At 40.1% G+C, this 22,294-nt stretch overlaps 1 protein-coding gene across 15 annotated transcripts in view; it reads left to right on the top strand.

Annotated features, from left to right (window-relative positions):
* Positions 1-22,294, top strand: part of osbpl8 (oxysterol binding protein-like 8) — a 121,782-nt gene that overhangs the window by 86,666 nt on the left and 12,822 nt on the right. For all 15 annotated transcript variants that reach the window (XM_086200967.1, XM_086200969.1, XM_086200962.1 and 12 more), the window contains 13 exons: positions 4,660-4,733; positions 7,457-7,537; positions 7,890-7,991; positions 10,465-10,668; positions 12,977-13,061; positions 14,473-14,638; positions 14,741-14,966; positions 15,469-15,653; positions 18,827-18,908; positions 19,004-19,102; positions 19,188-19,284; positions 19,400-19,498; positions 20,627-20,724. In XM_086200967.1, coding sequence (XP_086057093.1) covers positions 4,660-4,733; positions 7,457-7,537; positions 7,890-7,991; positions 10,465-10,668; positions 12,977-13,061; positions 14,473-14,638; positions 14,741-14,966; positions 15,469-15,653; positions 18,827-18,908; positions 19,004-19,102; positions 19,188-19,284; positions 19,400-19,498; positions 20,627-20,724 — 1,598 coding nt within the window. The remainder of the gene's footprint in view (positions 1-4,659; positions 4,734-7,456; positions 7,538-7,889; positions 7,992-10,464; positions 10,669-12,976; positions 13,062-14,472; positions 14,639-14,740; positions 14,967-15,468; positions 15,654-18,826; positions 18,909-19,003; positions 19,103-19,187; positions 19,285-19,399; positions 19,499-20,626; positions 20,725-22,294) is intronic.

Raw genomic sequence — 22,294 nt, 5'->3', positions numbered from 1 at the left:
CGCTTAGCAGCACAACAAGCACAACGTGCACTTTTCTCTGGTGAAAAATGGGATGATTTTTGCATGCTTAATACTTCTGATACATCCCTGTGAAGTGTCTCAGTACTTTTGCCTTTATTAGAGTTAACCATGTGTAGATTGAAACCTCCATTTCCACCTATTTTCCCACTGAGTGGCCCTACCCTTTTCATAACTCTCTTGCCAAAATAGTGGGGATGATGTTGCCATGGCAAGTTCCTCACACTATCAAAAGCTCGTGCAATTCCCTCCCAAAAATAGATGTGTTCTGAAGACTAACTAGGCTGACGTGTTTCCCTCCATTTATTGTACTCAGGTCACCTGTTGCCATGGCAGCCGCCACATTTCATACAAAATAAGGCCAGATAAGTAGAAGTTATACACATTGCTTTGAGTGTGTTTTAAAGAAGAACACACACATGGCATTTGTCACTGTTTGTATGCCAGTTATCAGTGTGGTTTTGCACCAGTATGGACATAAATAAACGCATAATAAACTAGTTTAATATGTGATCTTGCTGGAATCCAAAGATCTGCCTCAGCGAGAGATAATGAACACAATGTTAGTGGAAAACAGGAGAGGAAACTCCAGGGTTGTATTCATCATGATGAGAATTGAACTACTGCATATCTTATATGCTACAACTGGTGAGATATGTTTCAAATTCAATGTTTGCGGGAGTATAGAGATATATTATAGAATGCTGTATTATGAATTGTAACACCGAGTGATTGTTGTGTACCGCAGAGATGTTGGTTCAGCTAAATATGCCAACCTCCGCTGGCATAAATAGATCAATATCCTTTACCTTATTGGGTCAGTTACTGGAAGTGGATATTGGATGCGTTCGACTTTATTCATTTTGTGATGTAGAGCGTTAATGTGGAAAGACTCCACATTAACTCTTTTTGACTTCCTCTCTCTTTTCTCTCTGTCTGCTTTCTCTCTTTTGTCTACAATCTGTGATGCAGAGTCAGATCACTGCAGCTCCAGTTTTTTAAAGGCAAATACTCCAGTCTGCCTGCAGTGAGACGTGAGTCTCCTACTGCTTCAGCCACACACTCATACAGCAAAAGTTTAATGTGTGTGTACAGTTATGTGGCAGTACTATGACTACAGTTTGTACTATAGAAGAATGCATAATGAAGAATAATAGAAGAATGAATGATAGAAGAATGCAGGAAATATGTACATAGAAAATAGACACATTAGTTTATATTTCTACTGCTCTTGTCTTTGACACAAACTTCTACAATGTGAGTGCTCTGACTATCAGAAATGAAAGTACACCAGGTTGTAGGAGCCACTTCGGTTCAAATTTACAGAGAATACTAGTATTTGGGCTGGACTAGGGCGGCGCAGTGGTTATCACTGTTGCCTCACTGTTGCCTGGGTTCGAGTCCTGGATCGAGCACAGGGTCTTTCTGCGTGGAGTTTCCATGTTCTCCCTGTGCCTGCGTGGGTTCGTTCTGGGTACTCCAGCTTCCTCCCACAGTCCAAAGACATGCAAGTGGGGACGAGGCTGATTGGATACTGTAAAATGACCATAGGCATGGCTGTGAGTGTGAATGGTTGTCTGTCTATATGTGTTGGCCCTGCGATGGACTGGTGACCCATCCAGGGTGAACCCCACCTCTCGCCCGAAGACTGGTGGGATAGGCTCCAGCCCCCCCACGACCCTAACAGGATAAGCGGTAGAAAATGGATGGATGGATGGATGGATGGGCTGGACCAAGAGTTTGTCACATTCTCAACACAAATGAGTCTTACTCGTGGAAGCATTCTGTGACCACCTCTTCATTAAGGGCTTGGTCCAAAACCAGAGCTCAGTTCAACCAAACAAAGTTGGTGTCAAAGCATCTTTTGTTGAATAACGGGTGAAGTAAAACGGAGACATAAGAGGGTAGTATGCATATTAAACTGATTTTTCTATTTGTGGGTCATTTCCTTTTGAAGAAAAAAAAAATCATTTTGATTTTATCTGCAGTATTGCATGGAATACTGCAATGTGTGTACATATACTAAAGTAGAGCAGAAATTGCTGGAATACAGCTAGAACATGTTCATTTTTTCTTAACAATGCTACAACTACCAATTATTTCATTTGAATTATATACCGGTTATTTTTAAGTTTTATTGATGAATTTTTAAGTCAAATAATGTCAAGAACAGCTGCAAAATGGTCATAGTAATTTCTCTGCTCTAAAAGTCACATGTTCAAAATTCTATTTTTGTCCATCCAATATTTAAAAACTAGAGCATTTATTTTGTTGTAAATGGCAAACACTAGAGTAAAAAAATAAATAAATAATTAAAGAGTCTAGAACCTGCAAAAATTTGATATTTTTGTTTCGCATTTTTTCTTGAAGAAAGACTGAAATGTTTTTTTGCTTACCAAAATAGTTGGGGATTAATTTTCTCTCACTTTATTTATCGCTGCACCTCCATTATTCAGCCTGTTTCAGTGAGCTGAACAGAAATAGTTGTAGTTCTGTAGTTGTTAGAAGTAAAATAGTAAAATCCATGATTCCCTTTCTTTTTGGTACAATATGACCACAAAATCTGTCCTACATTAAATCCCCTGGTGGGGTTTCTCACGATGGTTCGTCACCTGCCTTTGTCCTAAGCAGAAGGCGGGCTTGTCATCTTAATGTCACACCACTGCAAAGCCCAAGTATTGACACGCTGAATCATACAAAAATGGATGATGTTGACTACAGTGGAGAAAATTTTCTTTTATAATCAGCCATTACAGAACCCTTTCCAGGCAGTAAAAGAAACCTCAGTTGAAGTATTTCCATCGAAAATTGATTGGCTGCATGTTGTTTGATCAAATTAAAAAAAACACAATTTATTAGCCAACATCCTGACTAACTTCATTATTCCACTGAGATGTTCTATTCTCCTCCCTATAAATTGAAATTGAGACATGGTCACTGAATTGCCCTTGAGTTGTTTTCCAGCTGAAATGGCATGGAGATGTCAAGAAAGCGCAGATGGTCTGGTGGGATAACAGATAGAGCCCTGAATCTAGATCTGTATGGAAACAACAAGCACCTTTGATGGGCAACAAAGACAATGACTGCTAATCATCACATCCTGATGTGCATTGCTATGTTGAATTAATGAGAACTTAAATTATCTAACAGATTCTCTGTTGCTTTGTTTCAGCACCTGGATTTCTAGTTGATTTAGTCAAGCAATTTTTACTACAAGTTATGGACTCATTTTGGACATTCTTTTGTACTGTTATGGTTTATGCATTTTTTCATATTGATCTCTTTTCGCTCGCATTCTAGTCCATTCATGATTCATTTTTGAATTGCTCCCCTCTTGTGTCTTATCTGCCTTACTTCCTGTCTGTCTTTTTCCCGCCTTTTTTGAGTCATTCGCCTAGGTGTTGTCAGTTCATTAATGTCTATTTTATGTCCAATCAGACCTTTCCTTGCCCTCTTGTTCTCCCATCTGTTTCTTGTTGTGCTACTTGAGTCAGTTTGTTGCGTTTTGTTGAATAGTTTCTTTACTTCCTCATAGCCTCCTGCTTTTTTGGTTGCATTTTTTAAAACAGGAACCTCCTCTCATCAACTCACTAATCTAATTTCTAAACTCAGTTCAGATTAGGTCCTTGTAGCAGGTGCCATTTTAGTGCAATCAAGATCCTCTGGCTTGCTTCCACTCGCTTAGAGGGACAGCCCACTCTCGTGCCTGACATTATGTAATGAGAACTGAGCTGGCTTCTCAGACATTGCATGCTTGAGATTTTCCTCAATGTTGAACTAAGGTACTTTGAGTCAGTTGTCCAAATTGTTGACCACTTTCTGCGGGGTGATTAAATTGATCAGTTTGAACTTGAAAGTTCTGTACACATATAAACTAATAACACACTGAGTTGCTCTACTGAAAAACAAGTCTTTTTTTCTCTTCTGTGGCAAAATATCCACTCCGTAATCATAATCAAAGCCTCATTCCATTGCTGTAGTAATGGATTTTAAAGCTTAAGGTAGTGTAGCTCAGCAGAACAACATTGTAGGTATAAGCTTGACATCAAAGGATTATTTCAGTTGCCATCACCCATCCTTTCTGCTGTCTGAGTGCTGCAATTTTAATACCCCCCCCCCCCGCTATGTGAAACAACCTCTGAGCTATCTGACCCCTAGCAACCTAAATGCTGAAAATGGCAAGTTTTTTCAAAGATTTGGATGTAGTTATGTTGCTGACTTTATCAGTTCTGTTGGTGAATAGATGTAGGGATATATAATAGTTTTAGTGCCTTTGTATTTTGTATTTTTTAAGGGGTTGGAAACACCCAGTCGCCAGCTCTCACAAGGTTTGTTGGCACTGCACAACATGTCATTTGAGCTTGCTGCCGTATGGCAAACCAGCTACAAATGCAATGCCCTGGATTCTAATCAGTATGGATCCTTAACATTAAGAGAAGCTTGTGAGAAAATGTTCATTATGACAGGCAAAGCAATCATTGGTGGGCCCCTGGGATCCGCACATAATACTGTTCCTTTCTGAATCCACAACAGCTTGATTGTCTACCTCAATAAAAGTGATAATTCCCCAGTATATAGGGATACATTAATGGACCGAGCATTTCTTTACTCTGCTGTTTTTTTTGGTCTTTTTTGTTACAGGTTTTGATAGAGGGAAGGAGGACCTCTTGCCTCTACCTTTGAGAGAGGACTCGCATTCTATATCGAAGAGCAAGGTAAAAAAAAAAAAGAGATGAGTTGGTAGTAGGGACTCGACTCACTTTCTGTATGTGTAAGAATTAAGTTTTTTTTTAATTACTGCATTTCTCCTACCCTTTACCTACTCTTGCCTCAGGTGGTCAATCCTACACTGACACCTCATGTATAGACTGTATCCATCAAATGTTTCAGAGATATCTTTAAAAGTAGTCTGTTTCTAATGTCTTTGTCATCAAGGCTTCCCAAAAGCAAGAAGATTTGGCTGAGTCCCTATCTAGAAGCAGAATTGAGCCTCAGACATTTTTCCATCCGATCAGTGCAGTTTCAGGAAGAATGCCACGAATGATTATGTTTGTGCTTTGGTTTTTCCACCTTTGTCTGTCACTGCCTGTGGGCGTTCAAGGCCTTAAGTAGCCCTGCTTAAGATCCCCCTACACATCTCAGTCTGTCTCTCCACTCTAAATCACCCAATTGGCTTGTGAAGAGAGCTGGCAGAGACTCACCTTCACTGGCATTGATCCGCCTGACTCTTATAACTGTGTTAAGTTTGGGATACCATGGAAGCAAATGATCTTGAGAGGACAGAAAAAGTGAGAAAACCCTTCCAGATTCTGTTTTCCCACCATGTTTCTACTGTCTACCAGTGTATATGGAGAGAATGTAGTGTATTTTTTTGTTCTTTGAAAAAATCAGTGCGGCGCAGTGGTTAGCACTGTCACCGCACCGCAAGAAGGTTCCGGGTTCGAGCCTCGCCTCAAGTCCGGGATCCTTCTGTTTGGAGTTTGCATGTTCTCCCTGTGCCTGCATGGGTTCACGCCAGGTAATCCAGTTTCCTTCCACAGTCCAAAGACATGCAAGAGGGGACTAGGCTGATTAGATACTCTAAATTGATTGTAGGTGTGGCTATGAGTGTGAATGGTTGTCTATCTATATGTGTTGGCCCTGTGATGGACTGGCGACCCATCCAGGGTGTACCCCGCCTCTTACCCAAAGGCTGCTTGGATAGGCTCCAGCCGCCTTTGGGTAAGAGGCGGGGTACACCCTGGACGGGTCGCCAGGATCGCGACCCTTAACATCAGTTGAATGCACTATTTGTGTTGGTAGATTTAAGAGGGAATACTTTGTAGCAGAGATTACATTTTTTCATATAATGGGTGTTTTTATCCAGTACACCATGCACAAAGTACAGCAGAAGCATGGGTTAAAAATAACTTTTTTCACCACCGTCCTGGAAACGTCCCTAAAAACATTTTGCACCATCCTGAATCGTCCCAAATTTTCCCAAAAATCTTTTTTACAATTTGATTTGTTCCTTGCTGATAATTTCATAAAAACACAATACATTATGTTGATAAAATAATATTTTTATTTCCCTTCAGACATGAGGAATCAGATCCCTTTCTGGTCCACTTCAGCTCTATTGGAATCTCAGTCCTATCTCTGTTCACACTTCTTCTCCCTTCTACAGTTCACAGACCCTTAACTGGTTTGCATTGTCGGTACAGTAGATTTTACTTAAATGACTACAACATATAAAAAACTAAATGAATGCAATTAAATTACAAATAACTAACCCTAGCCCACACAAATAGGTTAAAGCAGACTAGATTCAAGCGGCAAGCAGTCTTGCTGAACAACACAAACAAGAGCGTGCCAGCCAACTGAACGAAGCTCAGTCCTTTTTCCATTTACTGCAGAAAGTGTTGAAAACGTAAACAAGAAAATAAAGTCAGTGTCCACAAAATTCTCTTCACCCGAGAGAGAATATTGATCCTCATGATGACATTTAATTATGTCCCTACGATGACGGGATATCGTTAGTTTTAATCCTTGGGCACCTCGCTTTACCATTTTGTCAGAGGTCCGCAGCTTGTTGGACCTTGTTTGCTAGTAATGGTTGGTGGATGTTGCTGATTGGACAATAACCATTTGGAGGCAGGGTTTTGTGAAAGGTCAACTGAACAAAGCTCAGTCCTTTTTCCATTTACCTTTTCACATAAGTTGTTTCCACCGAACACGTTTGCGAACCGTTCTGGTCAGCAGAAAGTGTTGAAAACATAAACAGGAAAATGAAGTCAGTGCCCACAAAATTCTCTTAGTTCCGAGATCAACCTCAGAGAGTAATTGATCCTCCTGATGACAATTGATTACGTCCACGGGACGATGGGACTTCGTTAGTTTTAATCGTTGAGCAGGAGTGCAACAAGCTTCTTGGATTACTAACATTACACGCAACTATTTGGAAGGATGGTGTGCAAAGTAGACTCGGAACAAATTTTCCCACGATAGTCAATGAACATACGTGTTTTGTTACAGTAGCGTTTCCTAATTTGAGTTTGATATCATGAACATGACCTGAGGTACAAAGATGAATTCTTAAAAGGGTAAAACAGTCATGAAAAACCTGGAAAACTAATGTTTAAACATTTCCAGATCTTGAGAAGTTTTGGAAACATCCTAAAAATGTGCCTCAAAATTATTTTATATGACATTATTTGGTTAATTGATTATCGACCGGTGAAAATGCCCATATACAAATATAATTTCACTTAAATACATATTTATCTTTTATTAGGCTACAAAACTTTAATTAGGTATATTAATGTAGATGTTAATTCCAGTTTTTCTTGTTTATATATATGTTTCACAGACTTTATTGTCAAGAAAATTTGCCTGGAAGACGGGGTAAAACAAGTTGAAAGTATGTGAATTCACCTCAGCTTTTTTTTTGTTTTCACAGTCTGAAACAAAGTTGTATAATGGCTCTGACAAGGATGTTTCAGCATCTGGAGGAAAGCTTACAAAGAAAGAGTCCCTCAAGGTAAAAGATCTTAAATCATTGTAAGTCTTAATTATCTGGACACACATTCTTAAGACATGCGTAGTGCCTTCTAAAACAAGAGTGGTACATTTGAATCTCTTATTATGATTTGATATTCACCACATTACAGAATGCACAAAACACAACATACAATGAAAGCAAATAAAGGCAGAGCACTGCATATACTCAATTCACAATAACACAACAAAAAATAGGTGTCATTCAAGAGTTGTGATGTGCTGCCAAATATGATCCAGTGAGAACTGAAGTGTGGAATATTACAGTAATCTTAACAGTGGATATGTTGAATCAATGTTTTAAGGCTCTGTCTCTCTGTCCACAATGCACATAGGTACAAAAGAAAAACTACAGGGAAGAAAAGAAAAGGGCGACCAAGGAGCTTCTCAGCACCATCACTGATCCTTCTGTCATTGTCATGGCGGACTGGCTGAAGGTGCAAATGGCTGCCAACCCACAGTCTGCTTATGTATATCTATTGGCTGTGTCATGTACAGTAGGAGCCATTTGTGGAAAAGGGGTCTGGTGGTTTGGAGGCGGGAGGATGTCGTCTCTGCTTTTTGCGAATGATGTGGTCCTCTTAACTCCATCAAGCCACGACCTCCAGCTCTTGCTGTGACAGTTCGCAGCCAAATGTGAAGTGACTGGGATGAGACTCGGCACCTCCAAATCTGAGACGATGGTCCTCAGCCGGAAAAGGGTGGCCTGCCAGTCGGGGGGAGGTCCTGCCTCAGGTGCAGGAGTTTAAGTATCTCGGGGTCTTGTTCACAAGTGAGGGTAGGATGGAGAGGGAGATTGACAGGCAGATTGGGGCAGCATCCACAGTGATGCAGGTGCTAAACCAGTCTGTTGTGGTGAAGAGGGAGCTTAGCCAAAAGGCGAGGCTCTCGATTTACCCGTCAATCTACGTTCCAACCCTCACCTATGGTCATGAGCTTTGGGTAATGACCGAAAGAACAAGATCCTGAATACAAGCAGCCGAAATGAGTGTCCTCCATAGTGTGGCTGGGCTCTCCCTTAGAGACAGGGTGAAAAGCTCAGTCATTCGGGAGATACTCAGGGTAGAGATGCTGCTCCGACATGTCGAGAGGAGTCAGTTGAGGTGGTTCGGGCATCCGACAATGATGACAACGACGAAAGGGGTCCATTTTGACATGATCTTACAATAAATTAATTGAAGGAAATAGAATACTAAGAATATTTTTTTATATAAGGGTTAAATCAATACTGGTATCAGGTCCAAAAATGTCCAGAGACAACTAATGGTTGGCAAAAAAAGAGGCTCTTAAAAAGTATATTGCCTTTGATGACCAGCCACTGGGAGTTCTAGATTATGTGGGAGTTCAAAGTCTTCTCATTATGCTGGAGCCAACGTAGAGATGCCCAGCCATCTGTAGATCACAGGCATCGTAAAGCTGCAGAACTTTGTGAAAAGGCACATCACCAGCTTGATGCAGGACACTTTATTACTAGGGGTGTTATGAAATTTTGCATCACGAAATTACGCGAAATAAGAAAATGACAACATAAAATTCAAAGACGCACAAAATAAAAATCAGTGTAAAAAAAAAGCAACACTAAGCAGTGCGGTGCATCACTAACACTGATGATTTTTACCCTCTTGCCTACTGTAAACACATTACAAGAAGAAGAACACTGCAGCAATGCCACAGAAAAAGAAGAAGAAGCTAAACAAACAAATCAGTTGTGTGTACTTATTTTGGCGTCCCATGTAAAAGACAAGGCAATGGTGAGACGATTGTGGATAAAACAAAAACCGTGTGCAAACTATGTCAGTACACCACACCATACACTGCAGCAAGCATTACTAGCATAATATAGGAATATGGACCTGTTGAAGGCTAAATATTACAGCTCACTGAGGTCAGACATTATTGATCTAGATTAGACTGCAGCCCTGAGGATTAATTGATATTTGTTTTCCCTTTCATTCAAGAATGTAGTTGTCCTCATTGTTTACAACAACAAAACACTTATTTTAATCGAAATTTTATGTTTGTATTTGCATTGTAGTCTAAAGAAGGGAAATATACAAATATTTTGTTTTTTCAAAGCAAGGAGCATTTTATTTTATATGACGCAGCAATAACTTGTATGTCTGCATATTAAGGAAGAAAATAAAGAATATTTAATTTTTTCATTTTTGATTTTCTTTAATCTTTATTTCGTATCATTAGTATTTTGTATCGTGAGCCCTGTTTCATATTTCGTATCGTTTCGTGAGTTGACGATTTCGTTGCACCCCTATTTATTACGCAGAATTTAATTTATGGACATCTAGGTTTGATTTGTTTGCATGTGTGGGTTGCATGCATTTGTTACTATATTCTGGTGAAAATTTCATGTCAACAGCACCTTTAGAAATATATTTACTGAGAAAAATGGTGACGTGTTCAATACTTCTTTTACCTGCTGAGTGTGTATGTTTGTGTTTGTATATATATATGTGTGTGTGTGTGTGTGTGTGTGTATATATATATATGTGTATATATATATAAATATGTATATATATGTTTATATGTGTATGTGTGTATATGTATATATATATGTATTTTTATGTATATATATGTACATATATGTATATGTACATATATATATGTATATATATGTACATATATGTATACATATATATATATATATATATATATATATATATATATATATGTACATATATATGTACATATGTCAAATGCAATGCCAACAAAATGTCATTGACAACTTACATCCAGAATGACATTACACAGGCAGACATACAGTATTTGCAGCTTTACTTCACTGTGTTTTTCACCTGGTCAAACAGAGCTCATGGGTGTATGACACACTGGAGGTTGTTCCAGTATTTTGAGGTTTCAGACTTTCTACCATTAATCTGGAATTGTTGCTAACAGATCCGGGGAACCCTGAAGAGCTGGACCAAACTGTGGTGTGTGCTGAAACCAGGCGTACTGCTCATTTACAAAACCCACAAAAATGGCCAGTGGGTGGGAACGGTGCTGCTCAACGCCTGCGAGCTGATTGAGAGGCCTTCGAAGAAGGACGGATTCTGCTTCAAGCTCTTCCACCCCCTGGAGCAGTCCATCTGGGCTGTCAAGGTCAGAATATATCTGAAGATAGAGCAGTCCAAGGGGTTAGTAAAATTTCAGTGATACCATTGTGTATAGGTCGTTGTATTCTAGGCTGGGAAAAGTAGTCGTCCACCGTTTGGTAGAACTGTCAAGATTTTAAATGAATGGTAAGTAAGGACCAATATTTACTGTAATTGGGCCTGAGCCCTGAAAGGAACAAAGACCCAGTTGTATCTGTTCCCTTTCTTTCTTTCTTTCTTTCTTTCTTATTCCGCCCCTTTAGACTTCAATTTGGCCGCCTAAACATACTCAAAAACTCACCAAATGTGGCACGCACATCAGGTCTGGTGAAAGTTTTGACAAAATGTAAAAATTAGCCCCTGAAGTGCCAAAATGTACTCCACAGCGCCACCTAGGTATCTAAAAAGGAGCGGCATGGTCTGTAGGAATGTCGTAGAGATACAGAATGAAACTGAAATATTTGTCTCATTCGACTTTGTGCTAATTTTGGACCCTGAACATACACTATCTCCTCCTAGGTTTTTTATGGCAGTGGTTCTCAAACTTTTTTCAGTAATGTACCCCCTTTGAAATATTTTTTAGTCACGTACCCCCTTACACGTGTAAAACATTTTTGGTAGAAAATAAAGAGGTACAGTGCTGTGCCATCAGTATCTGATTTATTGAACAACTATCAATGATTAGCTAGTGTTGGCTAATTTCTCCCCCCCAAAAAAACACAGTGCCTTGGGTGCCTACTTTTGGTACTTTGTCGGTTCTGGTTTTGCCTTCTTTTTTACTCGTTTCTCTATATTTTCAGCAGCATCGCTGCTGCACTTTAGCCACATCTCCATTGTTACAGCGACTGAAAAACTTTGTAAATGGTTTGGATTCTGTAGGCCCAAGCCCCAAAAGTTGCTGCGCCAAATTCCACCTTACAATGTAAACCAATGGGGAGGTAAAATCAGAGCTGTCAGCCCAGTTCTGAAAACATCTATGTGCCTGTGAATAAGCCTTTCAACTTTCCTGCGCCCCAACGCGCGCAAGGCTGTGAAGGCCCGTTCAACGCTGCTTGCAGCTTTAATTGCCAATGCAATCAATCTGAGGTTGTGAAGTTTACCAATTAAAACAGAAGGACATGTACTAATGTAAGTAAATTTTAAGCTTCATCATGGTTACTGTGTATACTTAAATTATTTAAAAGGATCTATACCAGGATGACACACTAGTTGGTTACAATTGTTTTATGTTCAAAACACACCTATGATTAATTTAGAGACTGTATCTCTTGTGCCCTGCATCATATCTTGTGCCTTCAGATCAGGCATTGTTTACACAAATTAAAAAGGTTAGACAGAAGTTAGACATGCATGAAATGTATTTGTATTATTTCCAGATGGGAGAAGGTGTGTGCTGCACATACAGATTGACCGTAGACAATGAAAGGGTTGGACAACCCTGGAAACTACACACCAAGTCCTGCCTAAAAGGCCCTTTGTGCTTTAGAATGCTTAAATAAGGGCCTGAATGTGTCATAGGTCGAGTTGCAAAAGTTTTTGTTTTGCTGATCAACCACAGAAGCACTCCTTTTGAAATCTACATGATTTCATTGATCTTGTGACTTTAATGGTGAGCCTCGGACCTCATAATCACATTTCACGTTATTACATCGGATAATAATGGCTCAATAAGTTCGTTGCCAAAGAAAATGGATTGTGATGTAGATCAGTGGATTTAAAGCAGCTTGTTCAGTGATGAACAATGAAAGATATTCATAGTGAGATGATCTGCTGCAGATGGGGACGTTAATTGCATATTTAATAGCCCAGCTTGGTTAATTTAGGACAGACACAAACATTATACATTCATTCAGTCATTTTCATATTTAATTGCAAACATTTTCCATGTGTTCAGTGTTTTCAGCTTTGTTCTGTCATACACACTAGGCATAATTTGGTATACATAACTGACCTCATAAAGTGTTTTTTTTTTTTCCCTTTGTGCTATGAAAAGACTCAAATCACAATTAATGGCCTGCATTTTAGATTATGCTGTTCCTGCTCTTCTCATCATCCTCTTCACTATTAGAATAAACACTTCAGCCCTCCCCTTTCATAGCTACTTTGCATCATGGGTTACTGGATTTGTGCAGATTTAATGGATATGCACTTACAAGGGAAAAAAGAAATATACCCCATGTCACAAAAAAAACACGAAAAGTCATCACAAACTGACACACTGTACTAATCAAGACACTGATTCCACATACGAGATGAAAACACTGCTCCTGTTGTGTAACATGTATTACAGTTTATGTGCCTCCTATTGCCAACAGGGTCCTAAAGGAGAAGCAGTGGGTTCTATCACCCAGCCATTACCCAGCAGCCACCTCATCTTCCGTGCTGCTTCTGAGTCTGATGGTAAGAGACAGGCTGTCATTCAAATTTCAGCTATTTATCCACACACCCATCAATTGTCATCACATTGATGTAGCTGCATTAAGCAGTTGATTAAAGACCCACCCAAATGTTTTAGGACATGGACAAGTGGGGTGTTTACAGTGAATGTATTCTGCATCTGGCTTTATATTTAGTTGTGATGTCACAAATTAATCATATATGTGACAAGTACTGCTCCTCCCTTTTTTAATACCATAAAGCCCCAAACACAGAGTGTCTGACATGCCCATTTTTAAGTTAACTTAATTGTTATAAATTGTTGAGCATTACCTGCACTTTTGTCAAAGAATTTGGTTTTTTTGAGTGTCAAAGCAGGACCCCATGGCTGTGGCCACAACTGTTTCTTCAGTTGCAGTTCCCCTGGGCTTTTCAAATATGATACCAGTGGTGTATCACCGGGGTGTCAACTAATTCTTGTTAAATGACATGCATCAATTATCGCTTGAAATGGATTTAAGCCGTAATTGTTTTTTAAGGGAATAGTTTTAAATTTTTTCCCATATTGTTAGTTTGTGAGATCTGATCCATCAATGTGGGGTGTAAAGCCTGAGATGTATTTCTAGATAAGTATTTTGGAAATTCTGATAAATGTCCTTCCATTGAATTGTTACGGACTGATTGACTTGTTGCTGTCCATGGTGCTGAAACATGCAGCGCAGCCGCTCCACGCAGAAGCCCCGTCCATGGAGCTTGAACAGTCAAATCAGAGCTGTGTTTGAAATTATCATATTCCACCTTCTGTAGAGAAAAAACTTAACATTCTAAACCTGAGAAAATTGTTACTCTTGTGGCATATTTACAATCTTTTTGAACTATTATTAATATTTTCTTTTGGGCAACACGGTGGTGCAGTGGTAAGCACTGTCGCTTCACAGCGAGAAGGTTCTGGGTTCGAGCCCCGGCTCGGGCACGGAATCTCTCTGTGTGGAGTTTGCATGACATGCAAGTGGGGACTAGGCTGATTGGATGCTCTAAATTGACTGTAGGTGTGGCTGTGAGTGTGAATGGTTGTCTGTCTGTATGTGTTGTCCCTGCGATGGACTGGTGACCTGTCCAGGGTGTATCCTGCTTCTTGCCAGAAGGCTACTGGGATGGGCTCTAGCTCCCCTGCGACCCTTCACAGGCTAAACGGTAGAAAATGGAATGGAATATTTTCTTTTCAAATTTGTAATTTCAATGATAATAGAAAAGTTATTTGTCAGAAATAACATGAAACACAACCAGGGATGATCGTGTAACCCGGAAACAAATGGCTCATTTTTTAGCCATTAAAACAACCCCAACAGTCTTTGTCCAATCATCAAACATCTGCTGGCCATATAGAAATATGCATCCCCTTTAGTCAAGTGATGAATTCAAATCTTTTGTGTAGGCCGATGCTGGATGGACGCCCTTGAGCTGGCCCTGAAGTGCTCGAGCCTCCTGAAGAGGACCATGATCCGCGAGGGGAAGGAGGACATGAGCACTGTGGCCTCTGGTGGAGAACACTCCATTAACTTCTACAGCCTCCTCCGTGCTCACAACATGCATGGCTTCCAGTGAGTCATCTATCTCATTTGCATTAAATGTCTTAAGCTACATGCTCTATGTCTGTTTTTTGGTTGTAAACCCATTAACCCAGCCAATCCCTCCTTCTCCAGGTTCAATGACAGTGACCATTTGAAAGACCCGGACCTTTATTCTGACAAGTCAGACCGGGAGGGTGAGCAGGACCATGAAGAGTCAGATCCAGAAGGTCTGGAGAAAAGTGAGGAAAGTGACAGTGATACATCAGAACGGCAAGATGACTCATACATTGACCTGGACCCAAACGAACATCTGCGGGAAACCTCGTACCTAGAGCAGTCTCATGAAGAACTGGGAGAGGTAGGGAACACAGAGTTTCGACTTAAGGGTTATTACCAAGCTTTATTTAAAATACATTGTGGATCAGTTGTCATTGCTCAATCTCATATGATTTCTTTAGTTTGAATTCTTCATAATTAATAGTCAGTAGCATATTCCTGTCTCAGGCTATTAGGAAATCTGGAACGTGGAAAGGCTTTGATTATTTTCTGTGTGGGTGTGTGTCTGCAAGGGTCTGTGAAGGCGTGATGATGAGTGTGAGAGTGGAAGTGTGCGTTTCCACACTGATAAAATCTGACTTTGACAGCTCACTAAATAAACACCTACCAGAGCACAGGCAAAGTGTTTTGAGTTAATCTAATTAAAACCTCCTCTGACAAACATTTACCACTCACTCACATTAACACTCACATCAGACAGAGTATATTCCTTAAAGGTTACAGTAATTAAGATATTCTTGCTGGGTTTTACCTGAAAGTTTTTCTGGAGTGTTTTTGCAGCGTATTTTACTGTCCCCCTTCAGGCTGGTGAGGCCGCCCAGACAGAGACAGTTTCAGAGGAGAATAAATCGCTGATATGGACTCTGCTGAAGCAAGTGCGGCCTGGCATGGATCTGTCCAAGGTCGTGCTGCCCACTTTCATCCTTGAGCCGAGGTCATTCCTGGACAAACTTTCTGACTACTATTACCACGCAGACTTCCTGTCAGAGTAAGACAATCTCATTTCCTGCCCACCCTAAACATAAAAGCTTGTTGTTATTGTGCACAATTCCTAAAATACTGCACTGTGTCACACAGTATCTATCTATCTGCAATGTTCTGCATTCTGCTGAGTTAAGACATCTGACTGTTAAAATGTTAAGCAGCTGGGATGGCTATGACAGCCAAGCTGTTGAAGTCATTATTAAGTGCATCTGTGGTGAGAAAACTGGCTGTCTGAGAGTAGAAAATACAGGAACAAGACCTTCTTATACTCAAGAACTAACATACTCTTACTCATTTCATTTGAAAATTCATAGTGCATGGTTTATTAAAGCAACACTCCACAAAAAATGCACTTCACCTTTAAGTGCTTACAAATGACCTAAAAAGGACATGTTTCCCTCCTGTATTACTCCTTTGTGACTCTAATGCACAAAGACAGCTATGAAGTGAATGGCGGTTGATGGCTAATGATTCCAAAAATTTGAAGTTACAAACTCTAGCACATCATCTTTATGCAGGCATTTGATCAGTAATCCTAACATGAATGAGAGTGAGAAAGTTGGTTCAGACTGAATGTGCCATCTTGTCCCAGTTGGGACACTTTGGACGCAACCGTGAATGAGTGTTGAACCAGAAGGGTTTCGGTTTGTTTATTTTTAGCTCAAATCAAACTGTTTGTTATAAAGTATATTAGTGTTTATTTCTAAGTAAACAGCTGAATAAAGAATACTTAATATACAAAAATATACACAGACACACATATATATGTACAGTATGTGTGTGTGTGTGTGTGTGTGTGTGTGTGTGTATATTTTTGTATATACAGTTGCAGCTAAATAAAGAGTCAAGTGTAAAAACAGTGGTGTGGTATTGAAATGCACAAGAAAGGCATAAGACAGTTCTTGCACTTGGATTAAGCAGTTATTTCACTTGAATGTGAACAACAATTTAACGATCAATATGATCAAGATAAAAATGTTGTGAGGCAGGTTATTTAGTATTGTTGTTGTTGACTGCAGTGAGCGCTCTGGCAAAGAAGCTATCTCTGAGTCTGTTTGTCCTGGCTTTGTGTGACCTGTAGCACAGCCCGAGGGAAGCAGGTCAAACAGGTGATTGCTGGGGTGAACGGAGTCCTTGATGATGTTGATGGCTCTGCTGAGGTAGCAAGAGCTGGCAAAGTCCTCCAGGCTGGGCAGAGAGCAACCAGTGATTTCCTAGGCTGTGCTAATGACCCTCTGCAGCACTCTCCTGTCTACTGCTGAGCACCCTGCATACCACGCTGTGATGCAGGATGCCAGGATGCTCTCCATGGTGGCCCTGTAGAAGGTCACCAGCAGCCAGGAAGAGCATCCTCCTGTAGCTCCCCAGGTGCTCCAGGTGACTCAGCGCGGTGCAAAGCACTCTGGTGATGGTGTCCTCAGTGGATCGGTTGCCTAGTAGGCAAACTGTTGGGGGTCCAGGATGGGGGGAAAAGAAAAGGTTAAAGATCCTGGTGAAGACTCCAGTCACTTGGTCAGCACACGCTCTGAGTACCTTACTAGGTACTCTGTCGGGGCCAGCTGCCTCCCTGGGGTTTAATGTCCTCAACACATGTCTCACTTCATGCTCCTGGAGCGTCAGTGTGCCCGAAGTGGAGGGAGGTGTGTGGTGTGGCTGCTTAGGGCCTGTCCGTCTCAAAGCAGGCAAAGAAAAGGGTTGAATTCCTCTGCCAGCGAAGCATCAGTCCTAGCAGTCATCTGGTTGCTGCATCTGGGATTATTCACAGCGAAGTAGTTCTCAATTTTCGTCTTGTAGGCTGCTTTGGCCTCCCTGATGCTTCTTCTCATGTCCAACCTTGCCGTGCTGTACATGGCCCTGTCCCCTGCCTTGAAGGCAATGCTGCGGCTTTTTAAGAAGGACTGCACTTCTCTGTTCATCCAGGGTACAGTGTACAGTGTCAGTGTACTCCTGGAGGTTGTGGCTGGAGAATAAATCCCATACAGTTGTAGAGAAGCAGTCGTGTAGCTGAGAGAGGGCTCCCTCAGACCAGGTTTTTATTGTCCTTATCTGTGGCTTTATCTTCCTCAGGAGAGGGATGTAGGTGGGGGTGAGAGACATGCAGAGGTGATCAGATCCAGCAAGGTTGGGGACAGGTGTAGCTCTGTAAGTGTGTTTAATGTTGGAATAAACATAGTCGAATGTACAATCCCCTCTGGGAGCAAACTTCACAAACTGGACAAATTTGGGCAGTACAGTCTTAAAACACGCTTGAAATCACTGGCAACAATGAAGACTCTAACAGGGTGGACGAGCTGTTGTTTGTTGATGGTAGCAAGCAGGAGGCTGAGGGCTGTGCTAACGTTAGCATCCGGTGGGATGTAAGCAGCTATCACACTAACTACTGTAAACTCCCTTGGGAGATAAAAGGGTCTGCAAGACACTGCCAGAACCTCTAAATCAGGAGAACAGTGTGTGTCAATGATCCTGCTGTTACAACGCCGTGCTCTGGCACGGGATCTTTCTGTGTGGAGTTTACATGTTCTTTCTGTGCCTGTGTGGGTTCTCTCTGGGTACTCCGGCTTCCTCCCACAGTCCAAAGACATGCAAATGGGGACGAGGTTAATTGAATACTCTAAATTGATCGTAGGCATGACTGTGAGTGCGAATGTTTGTCTGTCTATATATGTTGGTCCTGCGATGGACTGGCGACCTGTTCAGGGTGAACCCTGCCTCTCGCCCAAAAGCCGCTGGGATAGGCTCCAGCCCCCCTGCGACCATTAAGTGCACAAGTGGAAGAAAATGGATGGATGGATGGATGGAAGTTAAAATTCCCTCTAATATCACAAATATCATCAATCTGTATAATCAGAATTAGGTATTACTTCCAAATCCATCAGCCCTAGTTGATTTACCCAGCAGTGCAGTCCATGAGTTTAACAAACTGGCTTTTGGAAGAGCTGCCATCATGCAGTCTTAACCATAAGGCACACAAACTCAAAATGAATAAGTAATATCTCAGAGTATGACAATGTGAGTGTAATGGCTTAAATTTGGAAATATCTATTTACTCATACAAGCAAATGTAGAAGATAATCATAAGCTCTCCTGATTGTCACATCATCTTCTCCCAACTGAGATTAAAAGCTTTTGATTTTCATCAGTCTAAGCTTGGTCCTTATGTGTATATTTCTCTCTCAGGGCTGCAGTGGAAGAGAATGCCTACAATCGGATGAAGAAGGTGGTGAAGTGGTACATCTCTGGGTTTTATAAAAAGCCGAAGGTCAGGATTTCCAGTGCTTTTCCCAAATCACAGTCACTTCAAAGTTCTATACCAGTCACATTTGTGTGACTTGTGCATTGCTTTTTCAACCACAGGGGTTGAAGAAGCCTTACAATCCCATTATTGGAGAGACATACCGCTGCATGTGGCTTCACCAGAAGACTAACAGCAAGACCTTCTATATTGCAGAGCAGGTAATAGCACCTGTGGGGAAAATAAAAAAAGGAAATGTCAGTCATGCAAATACAGGACATGCATTCAAACAGCTTTTTCCTTTAGGTATCTCATCATCCTCCAGTATCAGCCTTTTATGTCAGCAACAGGAAGGATGGCTTCTGCCTCAGTGGCAGCATCCTGGCCAAGTCCAAGTTCTATGGTACAGCACAAAAAAAATCTAATGAATGCTACCAACAGTTACCATAAAATCATAATAAAAGATGTGAATACATATATTTCCAGGTGTTTATTGTTTTTGATTTATCTATATTCAGGAAACTCCCTATCAGCCATACTGGATGGGGAGGCTAGACTCACTTTTCTCAACCGAGGAGAAGACTACGTGATGAACATGCCCTATGCTCACTGTAAAGGTCAGATGTCAGAGTCTTTAACTTGCATTGTCTTTTGCACAATCTAATTACATATTCTTATATCCACATTACCTATTTTATGTATATCCTGTATAGTCAAGTATTTATTTATATGCCTATGCTATATATCATATTATAGCATATCTGTGTGCATATAATTATATATCAATATTTATACATATAATTACACTATATTATATTCTATTATATTATATACCATATATACTGTACTACTATTATTATATTAAATACTGTTTTATTATTGGTAACAATTACATACCACCATATCATCAGTATTATTATGATCAGTATCATTATCATTTTGCCACTGCAACTTCCCTACCTACTTATTCATCTTTTATTTATCTAGTGTTTTTGTCATATTCTTACGTTTGTTTCTACACTTCTTCTACATTAGTATTTTATTCCATATTTATTTTATTCCATTGTATTTTTTTATTGGATTCTGCTACGACGACATAATTTCCCCTCAAGGATGAATAAAGTAATCTGTCTGTCTGTCTTTAAGTCTGTCTGTCTCACTCCCCTCCCTCACTTCCTTACATCGTTTCCAATCTGAATATATTCTTGATGAGTTGAATAGCTGTTTACTACGCAAAAGATTCCCAGACACAGAGTAAAGAGGCAGTGATTAAAAAAAAACAGATAAAATCTGTGTCATATTTGATCATGTAATATCAATTTGCTTTTTAAGTTTTGTACACTGTTTAAAGTTTTTCATTTTGACAGCCTCATAATTTAAAAAAAGTAGATTAATGCAGAGAAACATTTCCATCTCACCATTGCAGCAGTAATATCATTGATCACGTAGGTTTGTCATATTTTCCATATTTCTGTTAAACATCATATTCTCTTTGCAATTACCATTTGGAAAGTTGTACATCAATCGACTCCTAGTCTTGGGTTTTCTTTTTTTGTTGTTTTGTACATAACACTTTTTGATTCACAGTTAATCAACTCAGTGCATTTTAATTTGAAATGTCCAGTGAATTTAAGTGTTTTACTGAGAGAAGCAGAACAAAATAAAGTCAGATAATAGAGTTTTAGCATGTGTCTGGGTTTTGCCATCTGTGCTGACTTGTATTTTTCCTTTCTTGAACCTGCCAGGAATCCTATATGGCACTATGACCCTGGAGCTGGGGGGGCAGATCACCATTACATGTGAGAAAACAGGCTACAGTGCTCAGCTTGAATTCAAACTTAAGGTATGGCCCTCTTTTCTAGTTTTAAACTACAGTAATGTATCAAGTGTTTGTTGGCAGGAATAGACCTTTACAAAAACAATAAGTTGAAGATGATTTTGTGAATACATTCTCACTGTTTGTTTCTTATGAGTTTTCTGAATGTTTCACTTCCCTACGCCATTACCAACTCCACTACTCCACTGCTTCACCCTCCCTGAAAAACAACCAATTCTCCTTACCTCAATTCACACCACCAACTGCACAATCCCATCCCGTCATCAATTAGAGACAGGTACATATTTGAGAGGCAGATTGGTATCTGTCCATTTAAATACCAATCTGAATTTTCTTTTCCTTAACTTCTTTGAAATATTCATGAGAGAAAAATGTATATTTTTGAATATGTGGCACCATTAAAAAAAAGCTCCTGAATATCACAGATGTGTTCAGGAGTATTCCAGGAACCACATGAATCAGGCTGATCATCGAAAGCAGTGCTGTTATTCCTGCTTTCTCAGTCAAGGGTCTGACATAACAGCACATCAAATATACCTTCACAATTCAGTCTCAGGCATACTTTCAAGATGTCCAGATCAAGTCAGTTGCTGCAGGAAGAGTTAAAAGGGCAGATGAAAAATTTTAAATGTGTTCGGTGCTGTTACTGTGCTTTATGAATGTCACGTGGATGTCTTTATTACCACAATGTGCCACTAGAGTGGTAGTAAAAAACAAAACAAAAAATTCCCCAACATTCAGGCTTAAATGCATAGTTTTTTTGACCAAGAGCATTGTGATTAGAGGCAGCAACATGAGGACAAGCGCAGAACGGTTTCGTGTACACAAGTTCCACACCAAAACGTACTTGTGGTAAAATATGTAACAAATACAAACACACCCTAAACAAAGCTCCTTTTCTAGGTTTGTATCTATATCACACTACAACTTTCTGCATCCCTTGAAGCCACCATTAGAACATCAAACAGTTATTCAATTCTCACATTTTTACTGTTTTTAACCAACAACAGTCCTTTTAATAAGGTAACATGTAGTCAAATCAAGCTAGTTGAAAGAAAGCCTAGCATTTAAAATGTAGAATGGCTTTAAATACTAGGGTGGCATGGCAGTGCAGTGGTTAGCACTGTCGCCTCACAGCAAGAAGGTTCAGGGTTCGAGCCCTGGCTTGGACATGGGATCTTTCAGTGTGGAGTTTGCATGTTCTCCCTGTGCCTGCGTGGGTTGGGAATTCATGATAGTAGGTTTTTTGCTGATGTGCTAGTATTTTACCACTGTCTTGGTGGATGGTTGATTTTTACCAGTGTTGAAAACACTTGTACTGCAAAGGATACAGAGCAAAGAAGAAAAAGCTTGATCCAAACTGGGCCAGAAAACATTGGCCATCTGAACAATACTGATATATTTTCTAAAACCAAAATAAAGAAGAAAGTCACTACACTCGGGGATATTCCGTAAAGTCTTGGTAACTTTGTCTGGCATAAACCCTGAACTTGGGGTTGATAAACTAAATTTAAGGCATTTTGGGTTGATAAACTAAATTTAAGGCATTTTCTTGCTTTCTTTGTAATCGCTTTGG

Source organism: Aulostomus chinensis, chromosome 4 (genome assembly GCF_037954235.1).
Source record: "Aulostomus chinensis isolate RoL2024-O1b breed Wild chromosome 4, RoL_Achi_v1.0, whole genome shotgun sequence".
Lineage (NCBI taxonomy): Eukaryota > Metazoa > Chordata > Actinopteri > Syngnathiformes > Aulostomidae > Aulostomus > Aulostomus chinensis.
Note: the sequence above shows the minus strand (reverse complement) of the source record. Positions and strands in the feature narration are given on the sequence as shown.